We start from the raw sequence: 20,922 nt of genomic DNA on the forward strand, positions 1-20,922 counted from the left end.
AGGAAATTAAACTCTATTTTATCTTCATAAATATTATGTGTGATTTTATTTTCACTCTCCAGCTTTGACCGCAAATATAGCGAAGATAAAATCACAAAAATAACCACTTATATGGTAATCACATGTAAATGAATATACTTAACAGCAGAAAGTACCTGTTTCTATAAATAGGATGGCTGGAGCCTCTATTGGGTAGAATAGCAGAAGGCAAAGAGCATGTTGTAACTCCTGTAATTGACAACATCGGGGATGACGATCTTCAATACGTTTGGTTTAATGCCGATACTATGCATGTCGGAAAGTTCAGTTGGGAACTGACTTTTGACTGGATGCCTATTCCAGAGAAAACAAAACGAAATCTCCGAACAAAAGTGTCTCCAGTGGGGTAATTGAACCCGTAGGCTCCTTCCATAAAGATGTGTCCTGAAAACATGTGGGAGATTAAAGTTCATAGTTATTTACTTTTAATGGCAAAAAAGTAAAACCCAAGCATTTTTTAATAAATTATTCTTACAATTTTGTAGTAGTTTCAATGCTTTAATTTGATATAAATGTTGCCATTATTATTATTATTATTATTTCTTTTTAGTTTTTTAAATTAAATGTTTTTTTAGCTTTTCAAAGTCTTCTGTTAAAAAACATATGTGAAAATGTTAATGAATACTCTATGAACTTGATTGAAAAGCAACATTCAGGCTTTTTTTTTTTGTTTTAAAAAGATTTTTACAATTATAAGTGTAGATAAACACATTACTTCAGAATTTAAAACTTTAGAATGTACAATGTTCATTTCAAGTTCTCTGTACAGATTCTTTAATCTTCTACACAATGACTATAAGACAAATTCTCCCAAGCTAGATGCACAATAGCAAGGTCATATTTCTGCTATATTCTTTCGCAGGCCAGGAACACACTTTTTATAGTAGATTTATGCAAATCGTTCATTATGTTCTTTTTTTTCAAAGTCAGCTCTATGGTTGTCTGATTATAATATATACCCCCCTTCTTTCATGGTATCTGGTGGATGTGGAGTAGATTGTCCTTAGAGTGGCCAATATTTGCTTTTAGTGTAATTAGAAGACAGGTCTTTCATCTTTTTCAGTTTATTTCTTTTTTCTGTTGATTTCAATATCATTTTTTTTATCTTACTGATGACAATGAAAAAATTAGAATAGTGCATTAATTGAGCAGGCTGTGCTTGAATGGTTATACATGCTCACCCTGCAATGTATGAAATATTAAAAAAAAAAGTTTATCAATCAATCAATAGGATCAGATTTGAATGGAATTATAGCTTTTGTTAAAACTCCATGAAATTTAGTAACACACAGAAGTAGATAAGAAATTTATATTAAAAAAGGGGGTTCGAATTCAGAAATTTCTGAATGGTAGGTTGTGGACTATCATTTGCTCACTTTTGCCCAGATTTTATTCTAGAGTATCAAAATATTTGAAACAAAAGTTGGGAGGATGTTCTGACCCCTTAATGTGACCTTCTCCCTGCTATCAACACTGAAACATTCTGACTAGCTTTTTATCTATAAATTTCTAGGATGGCTTGTTCCTATGCTGGCTAGGATTGGTGAAAATAAACATCATGTTGTCACTCCTGTTATTGAAACCATAGATGAAGAGAAATTTACGATCAGAATGACTAAAAACAAAGATATACAAGTTGGAAAATTTGATTGGGGGCTCCTATTTAATTGGATGCCCATTCCGGCTAGTATTAGAAAGAATTTGACTTCAAATACCATGCCGATTAGGTTGGTTTTTCATTGAATGCTTTGGTGGTTTTTCGTATAATCATGTTTATCTGTGTTTGGTGGAGTAACATTGACTACATATATTTGGTGGCATTATTCTGATTACATGTATCTTGAGGAATAATCATGATTGTGCCTATATAATGGCATAATCATGATTATTATCTTTGTGTTGATTAAGCATGCAGGCATTCTATGAATTCAACGAACAAGAATGGAGTTGAAACTTAATCTTATTTTTTTTGGTGGTTTACTGGTTTTTTTTTATAATAATGCATGAACTATATCATGATTGACATGTGTTCAATTATTCTTGGTAATGAGGTTAAAATGTGATAAATGATTAATGATTTTTTTATTTATTTATTACTTTATTTATATTTTTTTGAGGAAAGAAGGTAAAAAGGTAAGAATCACAAGAATTCCAAAAGCCAAAGTAAGGAGTAAGATGGATGACCCACATCTTAAATGAGTAGATTATTGAGTATGGTTTCTAGAACTAGGTGACCACATTTACTTCCTTAAGTATGAGGTATCCAATTTCTATTAGAATTTCTAGCAAATAACAAAAAAGCTTCTTTAATTCCATCCTAATTTTAACAGGTTGGCTTGAGCCCATACTAGCTCGCATTGACCAAGACAAACGCCATGTCGTTACTCCAGTTATAGAGTCGATAATCGACGATAACCTCCGTTTCGATTCTACAAAACATAAAGACATTCAAGTTGGGCGATTTGACTGGAATCTAATTTTCAATTGGATGCCAGTCTCAGAACGAGACAAAAAGAAACTTGTTAATAAGACTATGCCGATCAGGTTTGTTTGTTGCCATGGTAACCACTTTGTGTATATATTGTAGTTTGAAATAGATGGCTATTACTCAGCCTAATAATACACTGAATCCTCTTTTCTAAACTTCAGCAAATTTAACAACTTCACTGGAAACCTCATGTTTTTTTTTGTTGCACCTAGAATAACAGCTTTTTTAACAATATGACTTTTTCTTCTGTCTATTTGTTGATTGGTCAGTAGAAGATTTCTCATGACCTTGTTACATTTTTATTGGTCTCTTAATCTTATTCTGTTATTTAAATCATCACATGACTTTTCTTTTGTCTTTTGATTGGTCACATGACATTTTCTAGACTCTCTGTTGTCACATGACTAATTTTGTCATTTGAGTGGAGTTGCTTGGTCATCTCTAACATTTTAGTAGTCATGTGGGTCTTTTCTTTCATTGATTGGTTATTGTAGATGTATTGTCTAGTTTTCTGTAGCTTAAGGGGATTCCCCCTGATTTGCATGATGCATTTCCATATGTTTCCTTAGGTTTTGTTCATGAGGCAGTTTTTTAGCGAGAGAAGGTTAGTTTTGATGTATATCTTGAAAGATCTCAAGAGAGTCAGTTTATATTTCAGTTATGCCACAATGCATAATTGATGAACATTTTTATCGGATTTACATTAAGAAATAAGACTTTAAAAAAAACAAAAAAACAAGGTGTTTATAGAATGTTGCAGCAACAGGACTGCATACTTTTTTCAGGAAGCTTCTTAATGGCAAATCCGTGAAGACATTTTTTATCCATCTTTGCATTATATTCATTTGAATGTTTAAATTCTTTCAAACCAGGCTGGCTTGAACCATTGTTATCAAGAATAGCAGAAGATCCTCACCATGTTGTGTACCCCCAAATTCCTCAGATTTCTGCTGAAACTTTAGAGTTTATAGCATTTGCTGCTAAAGATATCCAAGTTGGAAAATTTGATTGGCAGTTAATATTTCGGTGGATGGTCCCTCCAGAGCGTGTACAAAAAACACGTAAAAGAATGATTGACCCAGTTTGGTTTGTCTCATTTTGTCATAGTCCTTAGTAGTTGCTCGTAGTTGGTCCTGAAGGGGTTTTGAATAAGTATATTTACTTAAGGTGTTATTTTAATGTAGAATTATTTTGAAGTAATCTTACTAAGGGGGTTAGTCATGCTGACATGACTAAGGGATTACCCCCAATAGGCATGGCAGAATGACTAAACCCATTAGGAATTATTTTTTTTAACTTTTTTCTTCAATTCAAAATAATTCCATATTCAAATGATAAATTGTTATTTTCACTTTGGTGAAACCATGAGATGATGTTAAATGATAGCAGTTTTTCTAAAAATCAGACAGAAGGTGATTCATGCATGTAAAAAAACCCACTGAATTCAGTTTTATTTCTTGTTCAGAAACAATTACTGATCACATTACCATGCTTAGTTTTTTATTTAGTTTTTGTGCTTTTGAGATAAAATTTATATAGATTATACTTGAAATTGGAATTGTCCAAGAGTTATCTTTCTTGATTTGGTTTCATTTGGTTGATTTCTGTGGGAGATGAATGTATGATTGTCTAAAAAGTGCAGATCTGAATGCAGAAAAGATTGTTGTTATGTTAAAGTATATCACATCTAGACTAAAAAAGCATAGTATGTTTGGTGGGTTTTTCTTCACCATGAATCACTTAATCTAAATTCATGCCCGTTTCATCCTAGGATTGTAGGTACCTATAGTTCTATGTATGTTTATTAAAAAATTATAAATTCTGAATAAATACGTCTCCAGCTTTTGAAGTACTATTTCAAACAATGAAAGTCCTTTATTTTCATGGGTACAAATTTTCATGGTGTTTAAGATTCATTGGTTTTTTTTAACATTTTTGTTCTTCAAAGAAAATAAATATTTTTCATTTCCAACAACTGCCCCTTCAGGACCTTTAAAATTAAGATAGCCGATCACATAAATAGGCTTGGAATGCTTTACTCATGCCAGTTCAAATGTAGTTGTCTGCTATAGTTGTCTCTTTTCTTCAAAAACTCAAGTTTTTGTGGGAAATAATTTTTGCCTGTGCTCCAAAGAAGAGTTACACTGTTTAACCCTAGACATTTTGTTTGTCTGTCTGTCACACTTTTTTTTGTAACAATTTTCTCAGAAATTGGTTGTCACTGTGTATTTCCACACAAGTTTATTACGAGTGTCCCATATCATATGGAATTTGATTTCTGGCTTGGTATCACAAACTCCCTGTTTGACGAATTGATTTATATTCAACCACATACCCGATACTCAAGTGTTGCTATGGGATATCACGATTTGTTGTTGACTCACAAGATTTAATCATAATAGTGAAAATTTAGTTACTCAGTCCCTTATCTGAGTTGATTTGCCAAGAACATTCTCTAATTAACAAAATTTTGACACACTGAGAAAGTTGATATCCTGTGATGAAAATGTTTTGACATTATTACATAAAGATGAACCAGTCTATAGGCTGTCTTACCAGTCTGAAAAAAAAATGAAAAAAATAACCTCATTTAGGGTTTACTCAGTAGTAACCATCAAATTTAAGGAGTTATCTGACTTTGATTAAGCATTTTTTTTAATGTTTTATATGATATTAGTTTACAATCTAAGCCAAAGTGTTTACTTGCATCAATGTTTTTTTTATAAATACAAAAGATTTTGTAGTTTATATCAGAACTCGACAGTGAGTTACCTCCTTATGTCTTATGCAGCCACTGAAACAACAATCCAAGCTCTCTGCAATCTTTGCAAACACATATTGCTTTCATCAAGTCTAAATTCTTTTATATAGGTTGGCTTGAACCTCTGCTAGATAGAATTGCCGAGGACCCTCGTCATGTAGTTTATCCTCAGATTCCGCAAATTTCTGATGAGAATTTTAAATTTATTTCCCATAAGTCAAAAGATATCCAGATAGGAAAATTTGACTGGAATTTGATTTTCAAATGGATGGTACCACCAGCATACATACAGAAACTACGAAAATCTCCCGTTGATCCTGTTCGGTAAATCTGAATGCCATATTGTCGTGAACTAACACTGTAGTTGTCTTATTAATATCACCTCTCATGTGGGACTAAAGTCTATTTTCAGAGAATGCATATTTCATATATTTGTGTTTGAAGGGTATTGGTATTCCTAGTTTTGTATGAAGCATTGTAAAAAAAAAATACCCCCCCCCCCACCATATTTTGTGTATTTTTTGTACATTTGATGTCCTGCAGACAGCTGTAAACAGCCAAATGAGTCACATAATCATATAATTATCATATGATAATTTACATATGGTAGTCATAATGTTGATTATCATATTGAATCATATGATAATTTTGGCTTGGAAACATATGATAATCATATCGTATTGAAAAACACATGATAAACATATGTAAACTGAAACTTTTGGATTATCATATGTGGCACTATGAGCTGTGTAAAAGACAAATGTAAAGAAATCTGGAACAAGCCTTCATTACAATCTATTTAGATTAATCCTTTAATTTTGATGTACCTTTAATTGTTTAAACCTACTTTTCTTAAACCTTGTAACCAATGTTTCAAGCAAAATAAGAAAATATTTTCCTTGTCACAGAAGTCGCAATGCAGGGATTGTAATTAACTTTCACCAGCGGAGGGTTCTGGTATTTTCAAAATTGTCAAATCTATGGTCTGCATAAAAAAATCTTCTTAATGAAATGTCAGTTAAAAGGCTAAAGGTCCAGGACCCAGGAAAATGGAATATCAAAGGTCCGAAATCATTTAGGACCTCAGACCCCAGCCCCTCCTAGGCATGAATTCATTTGATTTATGTGTTTGCATATCATTATAACTCATGCAAATTTAGTTCACATGGAATTAACATGAGATAAGCTTTATGTGAAATTCACATGAAAGTAAGATGAAATTCATGTGATTTTCATATGATGTTTGGATGACATTTTATACCAGACAATAAATTCTTAATTCAAACAAATCTCAAATTACTCTTTCACAAAACTTAGATAATTTTCATGAAATTCATGTGAATTCACATGAAAATCATATGAACTTTTTTTCTGTAAATTTTTGTCAAAAGCGTGACATATCAATGTCTTATTATATTAGACTAACTCCTAATAATAAGCTGGGTAGCATAAAAATCAGTCATTCATTATTTTAAAAATTCAAAGTATGTAATTCCTTACCTCTGAAAATAGACTTGTAGTCATCTCACCTCCTAATGTTTTAATTTCACAGTCACTTAATGTCTGTCTATCTGTATGTCTCTCTTCTCTGTCTTCTTAACAACAAGAGAATTGCCCTCAGAGAATATGGCTTGGACCTGCTTAGATCTCCTTATCCAGTATCCACTACCATAATTTAATATTGTAGAATTTAGTGTATGTGACTTAAATGCTTAGTAATATGTGCAACACTAGCCACATCCTAGACAGCTTACATATGTATGTAACAGTAACCCTCATATAACACAAAAAAAACTTTATATGCATGGTGCATTTTCTTTTTAATATCTAATCGATAAACTCAATAAGTATTTTTCTGCATAAGCATTTTAATCATATAGTGTCATTGGATGTACTGGCACTAGCGGCACTTGCGTTAAGAATTTCTACGTGTGAAATATCTAATCCCTTTTCTTCTTCTGCTACAACATGAATACTTAATAGGCTTGAAACTCTGTTCTAATAAAACTAATATCCTATATTATTCCTCCTACGTGAACTAAAACAGTGTCTCAGTGACTCTGACTCGTGTCTTTCTACACCCCCCTTTTTTACAACCCACTGCTGCCTCTAACTACACAGAATAACTGTTCTCATTCCCTTGGTACTACATTTGTAAGCTGAAGACCTTCCAGAGGTAATAGCCCAGTATACAAGGATTGAGATTTTACTTTGGTCTACATTTGCAGTGTAAAATTTGAAATTGAACTTCAAGTACTTGGAGTGAGCAGATAAATTTCTCTTGGACTGTATTAAGATTTCCTTTAGTCTATGTATACAGTATGTAGATGTGGTCATTTTATGATACTAGATCTAAAGTGATAGGAACAAGTGAATGAACTAATTTCAAACCCTTATTATCGTACATTTTTTAAGTTGAAGCATTTATAAAAATGTTGTTTTTTTTTTGTTTTGTTTATTTATTTTGGGGGAAGGGGGAAGTGGGGATTTAATATTTTAAATCTTTATGATGAAGGGATTTTTCAGTATGACTGACTACTTGCATTTGTAAAAGTTTCATTTGTATCACACTCAATCCCTACTCCTTTTAGCTAGTTTTTTTAGCTCACCTGGCTAACAAGGCCATGTGAGCTTTTATCATCACTAGGCATCTGTCATCATCATCCTCCTTGTCTGTCGTCCATTGTTAACTTTTCTTTAAAAATCTTCTCTGAAACCATTTTTCAGAATTTGATAAATCTTAGTGACAATTATCTTTGGTATGTTTACTCCTAAATTTTTATCTGTTATGGTCCTTTGCCAAAAAAACATGGATGCTGTTACTAAAAATAGAACTTAGGGTATCACCATAAATTTTTGTATATACTCAAAAACCATAACAGATATCGTGGGCTCTTTTGCTTGAAGAGATCTATCTTCCTGAAAATTTCAAGATTATTGATTTATTAATTTTGGAGTGATTGTCCTTTCTTTGCTAATTTTATCTTTTTTAGCAGTTTTTGCTTATTATTGAGAAATGAAAGCAGATTGATGCTTAATGTAAAATGTATAGTACTTTGGGTACAAATTTTTAAAAAAATCTGTTGATCCTTCTTGGAGTTTTTGCCCTTGAAAGTGTTATTTTTTACGCATTTATCAGTTTTTACCTCCTATTTAGAAAATGGAAGTAGATTGATAATTAATGTAAATTGGTAACATGTTCAGTATTTCAAGATCTATTTTGGGTGCAAATTATAAAAAAAAAAAAAAAAAACTGTCAACACTTCTTTGAACTATGGCCCCAGAAAGTATCATTTGACCATTTTTCCTGTTTTTGCCTGTTGTCAAAGACACAATAGCAGATTGATGATTAATGTAAATATATATATATATATATATATATATATATATATATATATATATATATATTGGAAAAGATGTTCAGTATCATCTGTACAAATTTGGTAGAAAGCGTTTGATCATTTTTAGGTTTTGCATGCATCCGACTTTTTAGAGCTGTTAAACCAGGTGAGCAATTCTGGCTCTTAAGAGCCTCTTGTTTTATGTACCAGCTAGTCCAAATTGTTTTCTTTTCTTTTAACCTTGTGATCAAGAAATGATTTTAATGGGATATACTTATCACTAACTTGATTGGATGCAAATTTGTTCGTATCAAATTACAAGTGAATGGAATGGATGAGGTTCCCAGTGTCTAACTCATTTTGAAAAACCAAACATACATGTATTACCTGAAGATAAGTTTGATCTTACTTAAGTACCATTCTGTGTAAGAATCAGGCAATAGGTGGCACATCATATTTCTCAATTTGGTCTTTTTTTGCCACAAACATATTCAATACATCTAGAAAACAACTGAAAAGCTATTTAAATTTATCCTGAAGCATGTGTGACGTAAATATTTTTTTACTGCTTATATTAAGAAAATGTGCGGGAAAATTTTCCAGCCATTTTTCCTTAGTGCATTTCAACTAAATTTGACCTATCAATATCTTGAAATATTACCTTATTTTATAAACACTTTATTGGCTATTTCTGGAGGTTATCAGGTAGAAGTACTCGGTTAATGCAATAAAATCTCTGTATTTTTCCTTCATGTTCCATGCCTTATACACATTTTGCCTGATTCTTAAGATGGAGAAGTAGTTAACACTTCGTAAGTTCAGATTTGCTTTATTATATGGAATTTATGCTTTCAACAAATTTTCTATGATCCCTAAATTTTCGGGGATGGAAATCTTGCGTATGTGACTCCTTATTACTTAGTAGCCATGTACTGTTGTGGGTAGTCAATATTTTAAATACATTTTTTCATACTGTAAAAAAGTAGGTACATGTACCATGTAGTTTATACGTATACCAATCATGAAACCAAGGGTCTACTCAGTTAACAAACATATCCATCTTCGCTTTCCCAATTCTTTCATTGGGTTGAACTAGAATTTGTTATAATTTAACTTTATCTACATACACTTGGCAAGGTTTGAATACAACTAGATTTTTATGCTTAAGGTTAGGACTGTGTACCAAAATTTGGCTGTTCTGATTAGCGTGAAATCTACAAAAACAGCCAATTCTGCGTCAGAATTGAGCTTTGTGTCCATAGCTGCAAACTTTTAAAAATGGCTATGAGGGTTTTCACCTGTTATATAGTCCTCTGCAACAAAGAAAACAATTTTCTGGCTTTTGATGACAATAATAAATCTGATACATCTTTGGTCGTAAATTGAAGTTCATATTGCTCTTTGAAACCTCAGCTTTTAAATCTCATGTTGGGGAAATCCCCCACAAATAGTTTCATTTGGCAGGTACACAAATTGTGTAAGAAATTAATAGTATTTATGTATTCTAAGATCACAATCTTACTGGTGACTGGTGATTGGATTTAATCACCAACTTAATCAAGTTATTTCTTTTCTTGAGGATGGGACTGTGTACCATAAAATAGCTCTTTTCATGAAATATACGATCACATGATTTTGTCTTTCATGTGTTATCTATCAACTATTAACTATCAACTTCTTGTTTGTTGAAACAGTTTCTGGAAACTGGTTATGCTTTTTGCTTTTCCTGTTTAGAGCTTTTGCTTCTCTTGTGTCACTGGAGAAAGGAATTTGTCAATCATGTGACAGTCATAACATTTCTGTTTACAAGTTGATTATGTGCTTCGATTCTTATCTTATATCTGTCTTGCTATCTTACATACTGGTTCTGTTATACTGCTTAAGGTAAAGTTTCACAGTTGAATTTCTAGCATCTGGATCAAGGTCAAAATCTTAAACAAAGTCAAAGGTTATGGAGATATTTCCTTTTTTCTTTCCTGAACATGTTACAATACTATATTTACTGTAGAAAAACAAAATATATTTCAAAATATTTCTTATCATGAAAACTAATATTGATCTTTCTTTCTATAACCTTTAAATTCTTTTTATAGATATCAAACTATTTCTTATTCTTGATGGTAGTTTTCTTTTAGTTTACTTTCCTTTTCTTTCTAGTAGAACTTACACTTTTCTTATGCACATTATATAAGCTTATTAGCTTTTTGCCTTAAACATATTTAAGCTTGAGTGATTGCACTTCACATATATTAGTGCTTTATATTTCACGATTTTGTTTTTATTTTAGAGCTATTGTATTACTGTAAGCTTCTTCAGTTCAGTTTTTGTTTGCCATCTGTATTTTAGCTATATTTTTTATCTTTTTTGGCTGGCATGGTGTGTCTAACAGTATATTTTAGTTTTTTTTTTTTTAAGTACTGCTCAACTTAAGAATTAGGCAAGAACTTTCTTCATGCAGACTTCAATGTATTTAAAATCATTCCTTTTCCCTTTTAAGTACTGCTCAAATTAAGAATTAAGCAAAAACTTTCTTTACCCTACCTTAATTAATTATATTCTATAAATTATACTGTTTAAATGGTTAACAACTTTATGCTGCTATTTCATATGTGTTTGAATGAATTACTGAACACTAATTAATTGAAGAAGTAACTGTTACATTATAATGTATCGTGTAGATTTATTACTCTTAAGGATGAACTCTCGTCAATTCTTTTTTCTAAAGTCTAATTAGAACTGAGCTCATATGAATAAATTGTGTTTCACACAATATTTTTATAAATGTCTTTTTGCCAGGTTCTTACCTCATAGCAATACTTTTTACATTACACATTGCCTGGTTCTTACCAGTTAGCAGTATTCTTTAAATTGTATGTTGTATGTTATTCCTTGTAGCCATAACCTTCAGTAACTTAATTATAACTAGAGACTAGCTATTGTTTATTTTAATGAATGTATTTCCAAGTTAATAAGCACATGTTTATTACAGTCTAGACAGTTCTTCCTTAATGAAAGTATTTTTAATTTAATATGATATAATATAAACTCATGATAGGAAACCTGTCCTTAATTCTAATCAAACGTGCCTCGTTATTTATATAATTAGATAAATTTGTCTTCAAAAAGGTAATGTTTTCATTATTGAGTTCATAGGTCAATGTTTCTATATTGAATGGGTACATTTGATAGCTTACTGTAGTTTCAATGATTTATATTTATATTTATATTTTAGAGATATTGTAAATTACTCTGAAATAATTTTTTGTCATGACATTTTGTAGGTCACCAACTATGGCGGGTGGACTATTCTCAATAAGCAGAGAATATTTCACTCATCTCGGAACGTATGACCCTGGTATGGATATTTGGGGAGGAGAAAACTTGGAACTCTCATTCAGAGTAAGAGCTATTCAACAAAGTTCATACATTAATAACTGTTTAATACACCAACGATTTCCACTTTGATACACAATAACTCCAATCTAATTAGCATAAGTTTTTTTCGTGCATTATGATTGGTTAATCACCTACAGCCTACGCAATGACAGTTTTTAAAACAGTGTACATTCCATTTCTCCCATTCTTAGCTGATGATTTAAACTTTATGTGTCTTTTTAATCACCTGGTGGTTCTTAAATTTCTGCGAGAGATTTCCCGCCATTTTGTATTTCCAAGCTTTCTGCAGATTATATAGGAGAAACAGATTCTCTTCAGTGCTGTCTGGGATTACAAGATTTCACCTTTCTGGATAGCTAAAGTTAACTATATCATGTGGGGAAATCTTGAAATCCCCTTGAGACTGAAGTAGAACATATATGTATGCAACTCTTAAACAGACATGGCTACCATCCCTTTTACAAAGTAGAACTGATGAATGGCAGGAAACAGTATCATCTGTTTTATTCCATCCTATTCCATCCATTTTTGACATCAATATTCAAAACAACAATTTTGAAAGAATATTGTTATCAGTTGCACCTTTTAACCTTGAACATTGAAACTGACAACATTGTCACACTGTTCTTTGATTGTCGCCCTTTGCAATATAAATTTTGGGAGTAAATTTTACTGAATGAAAGTCACAAGAGTTTTGTGTTAGTGAGTGAAAGGTCCAATCCCACACGTCAATAAATTCTGGAAAAACAGTGTTTAATCTTATTGTGAAGTTTCTTTAGGTAACCTGGCTTTGATTGAAGGATTGTTTGGTTATTACAGGTGTGTGGTTTACACAGGTTCAAAATATAGTTACTGGTACGAGTGACATTAGAAGATGTTTGGTTAAGACAATTTTGACTTTATTCAGGACTCAGTACAGACTGATTTAACTTAAGTGTTACATGTACAGTCCCTGAACTGTAGTGGTACATGTGCAGTACCTGAACTGTAGGGTACCTGTACAGTCCCCTGAACTGCAGTGGTACATGTATAGTTCCTGAACTGTAGTGGTACATGTACAGTTCCTGAACTGTAAGTGGTACATGTACAGTCTCTGAACTGTAGTGGTACATGTACAGTCCCTGAACTGTAAGTGGTACATGTACAGTCCCTGAACTGTAGTGGTACATGTACAGTCCCTGAACCTATCTCTGCAACTGTCAAACGGATCAATGACTGCTGATTGAATGATCACTGACTAATCGATAACTGATGACCAGTGATCGATTTTATTGCAGTTTTGTAATGTAAATTGACAGATGGGTAAATTTCAGGATTTTCATTGAAACATATCATGTGTAATTCTATATTAAATTACTCTTTGAATTTAAAATCTTAAATCAATATTTTGTACTTCATTAAAAAAACAAATGTTAAATTTAACTCAGAAATGTTATCATTTAGTTTAATATTGGAAAATGAAAAACGTAAACAAGGAATCCATGAAGTATATCATACGATCAACAGGCACATGATGGAAAATGGACGTGATTACTGGTTAAAGAGATCAGTTTGTTGGATGGATGATTGATTTGAAACTGATTGATAACCAATGATAAATAGCATTTATAGTTGCTTGGATCAGTTCAAGGACTGTGTGTACTTAAAATACAGTATGTTGAAAATAAACGTTTTTTTTAAACAAGGCATTCAAACAAATGAAAATAAAATGCTTCTTTACAGCTTCCGCAAATGAATGTGTCCAAACTTAATACTGATTCAACTTATCCTTGCAGATATGGATGTGTGGAGGAACTTTAGAAATTATTCCATGCTCGCATGTTGGCCATATTTTCCGTAAGCGATCACCGTACAAGTGGCGAACAGGAGTGAATGTGGTGAAGAAAAATTCTATTCGTTTAGCTGAAGTCTGGATGGATGATTATAAAAATTATTATTATGAAAGATTTAATTATGATTTAGTAAGTAAACAAGGTGTCAAAAAAGTTAAAAACCTTTTTTAATTGGGCATTGTTGCAACATCCAAATTATGTCTGGTTCATGTAGTAAATTCTATACTTGATGGCTTTAAATTTGCTATGCACGTGCAAAAATGACTTAAAAAAATATCACAGATTACCATAACTTGACATAGTGAATTAGAATGGAAATACCTGCATTTCGTTTGAAGATTTATTGTTGTCAATTTGACAGTCGCATACACATAGAATTGTTTACTGACTTCATGCACTTATGCTTTGCCATTTAGTCATAATTTGGGACCGTCAGATCACTATTTATGCTAAGAAATCATTTGCCTTTACCTTTAACACAGCCATTATTTTTATTATTGCAATAACAACAGGTCAGATATTTTTCAAAGGTAAATGTATCCCAGTAATTTTCAAATTAATGTTTTAAAATGTTTCTTTTCTGTTATCAGGGTGATTATGGTGATGTCACTGAAAGAAAAGAATTGAGGAAGAGACTTAATTGTAAAAGTTTTGATTGGTTCGTCAAAAATATCTATCCTGACTTATTTGTTCCTGGAGAGGCTATAGCATCAGGGGAGGTAAGTCAGTGTGTTGCTGATGAAAAAAATGATTTAAAATTTCAATCTTCTAAATTTGTTGCCCTCTGTAACTGAAAAAACATCAGCCCATTTCTAGTTTTCACTGTAAGGCTTTGATCTTAGTATTATTCAAACCTAAAATTCGTGCAAGAGTCAGCGAGATTTGATTTTGCATACAAATATATTTTGGCTAGAAGCCCTTCAGAATGTCTCATTGATACTATTTTTTTCTTTAAATAATTGTTTTGCAGATATTTACATCTAAATTATTGTTTATATGCTGCAAAAATTTATACATCATTTTACATTCACACCAGACAAAAAAATATACACTGCAGGGATTATATAGTAGGTCTATTCACTGCTGAAATGTGTGAGAATCAAGCTAAAATGAAAAATAATGAATCATTCTCAGAAAAAAACACATGAATTTGACAATGTGGGCACATTGATTATGGTCTATTGAAGACAAATTGACAATTCTTTTGTCTTAGAAGTTTCAGAGAATTTAGAAAAGGAAGTTCAAAGTTACAATAGATTGATGGGGGGGAATAGTGAGTTATCTCCCTTTGATAATGAAATTACAATGCATATCATGTAATTTATACTTTGAATTACTGACCTTTAAAAAGATACGAATGCCATTTCTGTGTTACTGATAACATTTTGAAGAAGATTTCAGAAAAAGATATGTGTGTGTGTGTTTTTCCACTCTGATTCACCCAGTGTTAGATTCTTACAGAGAATACCACTATAGTACAGCTATGCTTTAGAATAAATATTGAATAGGGGATGAATTGCCTTCTGCATGACATTCACAGAACACATAGTTTAAATTTATCACATTCGTGACATAAATAGAAGAAGGAATCTATTAATATATTTCACTGAGTAATAATATGTTTCTAACCATTTAGCTATTGCCATCACTTGGCCTCGGTCATCATCATTATTTACAATTTTCAAAACTCTTCTCTGAAATTGCCAGACTAATCAGAGCTAAACTTGGTATGAATGTTCCTTAGCGTTTTCTAAATAAAACTGATGTGGGATTTTTGATCCATTGGAAAAAAATGGGCTCTGTTACTAAAATAGAGCATAGAGGTCAGAGGAGTTTTTTGCATATATCTCGAAAACTAAGGTTTAGCTAAAATCTGAAAAGTGTTCAGCATGATGAGATCTATTGGTGATAAAATTTTTGTGTTAATCTGTTAAGCCATGTTAGAGTTATTGCCCTGTTTCCAGGAGTTTTTTTTTTGCTATTTCCAATGATATTACTTTAGAAAATATTCTCCTCAGAAACTACCAGACAGGATTTAATAAAAATTGATATGATTGTTTCTTAGGTATGAGCATTAGTTATTTTTATCCAAGAAAAACTTGGCTGCTTTTACAAAAATAGAATGTTGCTTATGGAGCCAGGTAAGCCATTCAGGCTCTTTAGATCCTAATTAATACCTGGAAACCCTCCCAAATTAGGGGGAACTCCAAAATTTTTTTTGAAATGAAGAATTTCCTACATAAATGATTTGTTGGTTAAAATTGCAGTATTTTCTGTGAAAAATACTAAAAATTGAATATTTACATGAGAATTTTTTTTTAAAGTCTCGCACATGAGACAGTGTCAGTGGGGATAATCGCCCACACAAATTGTTTCAAAGGTAAACAGTTACGGTTTTTTAAAAATTTAAAGATATTGTAAAATGTGTTAACTTTGCCATTTGCAGACAAAAGAGAAAGTACCGGTAATATTTCTATGTTTATATATCTTAACAGGTACGAAGTAAAGCCAAACCTATGTGTGTGGATAGCTCTGTGGATTCCCACAACATGCATAAACCAGTCAATATGTGGCCTTGTCACAACCAAGGAGGGAATCAGGTTAGTGCTCATCTTTGGCCCCTTTATTGAAGGACGTAATACAATAAAAAAGTTTCTGCCTCTTACAGTTAGCAATTTTTGCATGTGTACACTGAGATCAAATCCAATTACATTTGCTAAATTTACACAAAAAACCAAGTTCTTTGTTTGTTTTTTTTTTCAATATATCCCAACCAACGAATGCCTGATAATTTAAATGATTTAAGACTGCTAGATGGGACTACTTGACTGATTTATTCATTTGATCTAAATCAATCAAATTGATTGACGTTATTTTCCAGTTTTTTAACATACGGGTAAGCTTTATTTTATTGTGCTGACGGAAAAGGCAACCATGTGTATTTTTAACTTAATCAAATTTTTATGAAAATTCTGGTAATTGAAGAGATTTAAGAAATTTGTAAAATGCCCTTTAAAATTTTGTCTTTGACAAGAAAATTATAACATTGCTAGATTAGTGCTTAGCAAATGTCGGTGGAAGATAAAAAAAATTCAACCCCCTGAACATCCCCTGGGGCAAAAAAATGCTTTTCCTAAATGGTTCTTGTTAAATCACTGTGTAAATACTTAAATATTTATTATGCAATACCTATACATCAATTTTGATATTATGTACCCCATAGACAATGAAAGTTAAACTAATTTGTTCAACTGTTTATTTGTCTATCTGTCTCATTGTCTATTCCATCTGTTTATTTGTCTATCTCTCTCGTTGTCTATTCCTCAATTCATTTACACAAAGTTTGTCACATTTTTCTCAGCTTCTACTGGGTAGAATGATTTTTGATATTCAGATGTGACATAATGAAATGTACATGATGTCTAGTTTTCACTCTTAGAATCACCCTGTCTGTCTGTCTGTTCATCTTAATTGTTCAAGTGTTACTCTTCATGGACCACTTAATGAATCTTGAATTATTAGGCATCATATGAAATATGCATGAAGAAATTGGTTGTTTGATGACTGCAAGGGGAGATAATCCTATTGTAAATGTGTATTCCATGTAACTTCTTAACTGCTCAGTGGATTTTGATGAAATTTTATCATATGCATATGTGCATGAATGATGAAGATGATGCAAGAGGAAATTATCCAGATTAAAGGTTTACATAGCCACATCTCAAAAACACAGTATCTTTCAAAATCGTTTATTTTTTTTTATTGAAATTTTACATAGAAATTATGTTCCTTTTGTATGAAGCTGTTAATTATTAGAAAATAATAACAAGGGAGGATAATCAAATTTAAGGGTTTGACATTACAGTAAGCATATTAATTTTCGCTATTTTTGCAGAGGACAGAAAAGTAGGAAAAATAGTACTTGTGAAATTGAATTTCATCTCTATATAACGCAAAAATGTTTTTGAAACCACATAAATCGAATATGTTTGATTAAAAAACTCTGCGAACATAAGCAACCATGAAAATTGATATGTTTGCAGTATTCAAGTCCAATTAACTCAGCCTTTAATTAATATGAAGCAGGTAATTCTCAGCCTAACAGTATTTCTATATCTGACTTCGGCTATTACACTATTATTTATCAGAACTGATTTTTTTTTCGCTTTTTAGAGGAATTCCACTATTTCAAATCTGGATTTTACTGTAACAATTCTTTTTTTACCGTATATTTACTTTTGATTTTGTCAATTTCTGGTTTGTTTGTAGACCTCGTAAAATCCTATTGTGTTGGTTTTTTCTCTTATAGTACTGGATGTTGAGTAAGAATGGAGAAATAAGAAGAGATGATGGGTGTCTGGACTACTCGGGAGGAGAAAGCGTTATTATCTACCCCTGTCATGGACAGAAAGGGAATCAGGAATGGAATTATAGAGAGGTAGGGTGTTATAAAACTGGAGTAGAAATGGGGGGTTATACATGTTAAAATTTGGCAGCAAGTGTAATTATCTCCCCTTGCCATGCACAGAAAGGAAATCAGAAATTGACTTATAGAGATGGTGTGTCGTACTCTGAGGTGATAAAGGGGATTCAAGTATAATTTTTCCCCTGCCATGAAAAGAAATGAAATCAAGATGATGATTAGGGATTTTTATGGTCTTGAATAGTTTTATTGATCTCTCACAACAACCAATTACAGGGATTCTGTTAGGTGTTGGGGGTAGTGGAAACCAGTCATTGGGATACCTGACTGAACAACTCAGAATCATCTGAATATAGCTGAAATATTGCTGCTCGGACGTTAAACCCCAACAAACAAACAAAACAAACAGATTTGTCTTATTAACAAATGGGCTGCCGTGTTGACACTCTAGCCTACTCCTACCCCATGTGGGTTCAAGAGCATTTTAACACTAACTTTTGGAATATAGTCATCTGTAGAGTGAGGAAATTAAGAACTGAGTTATAGAGAGATATAGTGCTTTTGAAAGTATAGGACCACCTAAGTTTCATGCAGAGGATGATAAGTGTGATTTTTGTAAACCCTCCTAAGTGTAAGTGTTTGTAAGAATCAGGCAAAATGGAGAAAAAATCAGAAACATGCATGTCAAAACCCCACCAATCTGACAATAGAATATCACTCAAGAATGTATCTCTATTTGGAAAGACCATTATTTGATCTCAGAATCATAGGATTTGCTCTGAAATTTTTCAATAGAATCTTTGAAAAATGAGGATTTTGACAGAGTTATTTGCCCTTGAAATGTTCATCTTCAGTGCATTTCAATGAAATTTTAACTCATTGATCCAGCATGATATGGAAAATCTTGTCTGTTTTCCTTGATTCTGATGGTGAAAATAGTCAAATTAAAGTATCAAAATGATGGGTTCTTTTCATACCATGTTTCACCCACTGCCTGATTCTTACAGGGACTGACACTTAGATAAAGTTTACTCAATTTCAATATGAGGGGTGACACTGGCAGATCAGGACATGCTTACCCTTCAGGAGCACCTGATGTCACTCCCGTGTTTTTGTGAGAGTTAATATTGCTAGTCTTTTATGTGTTTTGTTTCTGTTATCATCAGTTTTTGTGTGATCGATTTTATTCGGTTTGCTACATTGTGTATTTGGATTGTCTTAATGTTTCATGGGCTCATGTTAAAATAGGCCATTTTGGGGATTTTGACATACTGCTGAAAACTCTTCTTGGTATTTAAAGCAAAATGAATGATTTAAGTTTGTTAAGGTTGAAAAAGTAGTAAGTAATCCTGCCATAGATGAAAGAGGAATCAAATATATTATGGTCTAAAGCTAAAATATGAAAAATATTATTTGAGAATTCCAGAGAATTTATTTGATTTTCAGGGATTTACTGGTAAATTTAGATTTTAAAGGCAGGATAAACCTTAGAGCAGAAAATTCAAATTAAGCAAATTGTTTTTACAAAAAAACTTTTTGAGGAAAGGAAACAATTAAGATTGAAATTATGGCAATAAAAAATTAGCTTTTTAATCTTTTTCACTTCCTTAGAAAGCAATGTTAGTTACTTGAAAACATTTTACCCTTCACTTTCATTATGGAATGCAGAGTTTTCTGTCTGTCTACCTTATTTCTGGTGATATTATGATTTTGTTTCCAGCTGAAAGATTTTTACATGTTAATTCAAAAAATAAGATGCCATTTTAAAAATGTGTTGATGAATGAGAAAGGACGAAAAAAAAAGAATAAATCATTTAATGCCACATTTAAAAATTATGTTGATTTATGAGCAATAACAAATTATTGCCCTCTAAACAAAGAAAGAAATGTAGAATACGTTATGTAAGAGCATGATACGAAAGAATTTTTTTACCTTTATATTTCTTCTAAAAAGTCCTATTCTTGTTCAAACCAATCAATCCTTCATGCTGTTTATACTTTTAAAAATTACTGGTAAATTATTGCATTGAAGTTTACAATTAAAGTTTAGCCCACTATGTCATAATTATTTATTACTGATCTTTTAAAAATTGACTTATTTGGCTTTACAAAACACAGATTTAAAGATGTGTGTATTAACCTCTTCCTACACCTCAACCAACAAAAAATAACATATGCCTATACGTAACGCCATAATTCCTAGTGAAAAAAGAACAAGCATGTGTATCTATAGACCACGTTAAAATTCACCATTTACATCGAATCTAGTGGACTGGTTTACAATTTTACATACTAGACAAATAAAGGATTTCTGCTGACCCCCGTTGACCTTGATATAATTGAAGAAAAATATGGTTCTCACTGCCTCCATCCTTTTTCTGAAACATCCTGCTAAAATCAATTACTGTGATAGTGCTTTAATTTGTGGATACCAATTTTCATGGATCATCGAAGAAACACAAGTCTGTGGGTTCTTGAATTTGTGGTTTTGAAGTTTTCAGTATACACACCAATGGGAATGTAGACCTATCCACGAAATGCTTCAAAGGTCTTTAAACCACATCAGTGGTAAAACTTTGGAAAACGTATGAACAGCCTCAAAGGTGTGCAACAGTCTTATTTCTGATGTCAGAGATAAATTT

General features: G+C 31.9%; 1 protein-coding gene across 11 annotated transcripts in view; it reads left to right on the plus strand.

Moving 5' to 3' along the window:
* LOC148602963 (polypeptide N-acetylgalactosaminyltransferase 5-like) overlaps positions 1-20,922 on the plus strand; it is a 104,456-nt gene that overhangs the window by 77,793 nt on the left and 5,741 nt on the right. For 7 of the 11 annotated variants that reach the window (XM_088551331.1, XM_088551329.1, XM_088551333.1 and 4 more), the window contains 5 exons: positions 11,911-12,028; positions 13,801-13,986; positions 14,448-14,576; positions 16,353-16,457; positions 18,167-18,295. In XM_088551331.1, coding sequence (XP_088407457.1) covers positions 11,911-12,028; positions 13,801-13,986; positions 14,448-14,576; positions 16,353-16,457; positions 18,167-18,295 — 667 coding nt within the window. Of the gene's footprint in view, positions 1-171; positions 386-1,552; positions 1,767-2,369; positions 2,584-5,398; positions 5,613-11,910; positions 12,029-13,800; positions 13,987-14,447; positions 14,577-16,352; positions 16,458-18,166; positions 18,296-20,922 lie in introns of all 11 variants that reach the window. The other 4 variants (XM_088551338.1, XM_088551340.1, XM_088551339.1 and 1 more) reach the window with 4 other exon arrangements.

The sequence above is a fragment of the Perna viridis genome, chromosome 11, assembly GCF_037379345.1.
Source record: "Perna viridis isolate PV_CMFRI_1.1 ecotype Kerala chromosome 11, ASM3737934v1, whole genome shotgun sequence".
Classification (NCBI taxonomy): domain Eukaryota; kingdom Metazoa; phylum Mollusca; class Bivalvia; order Mytilida; family Mytilidae; genus Perna; species Perna viridis.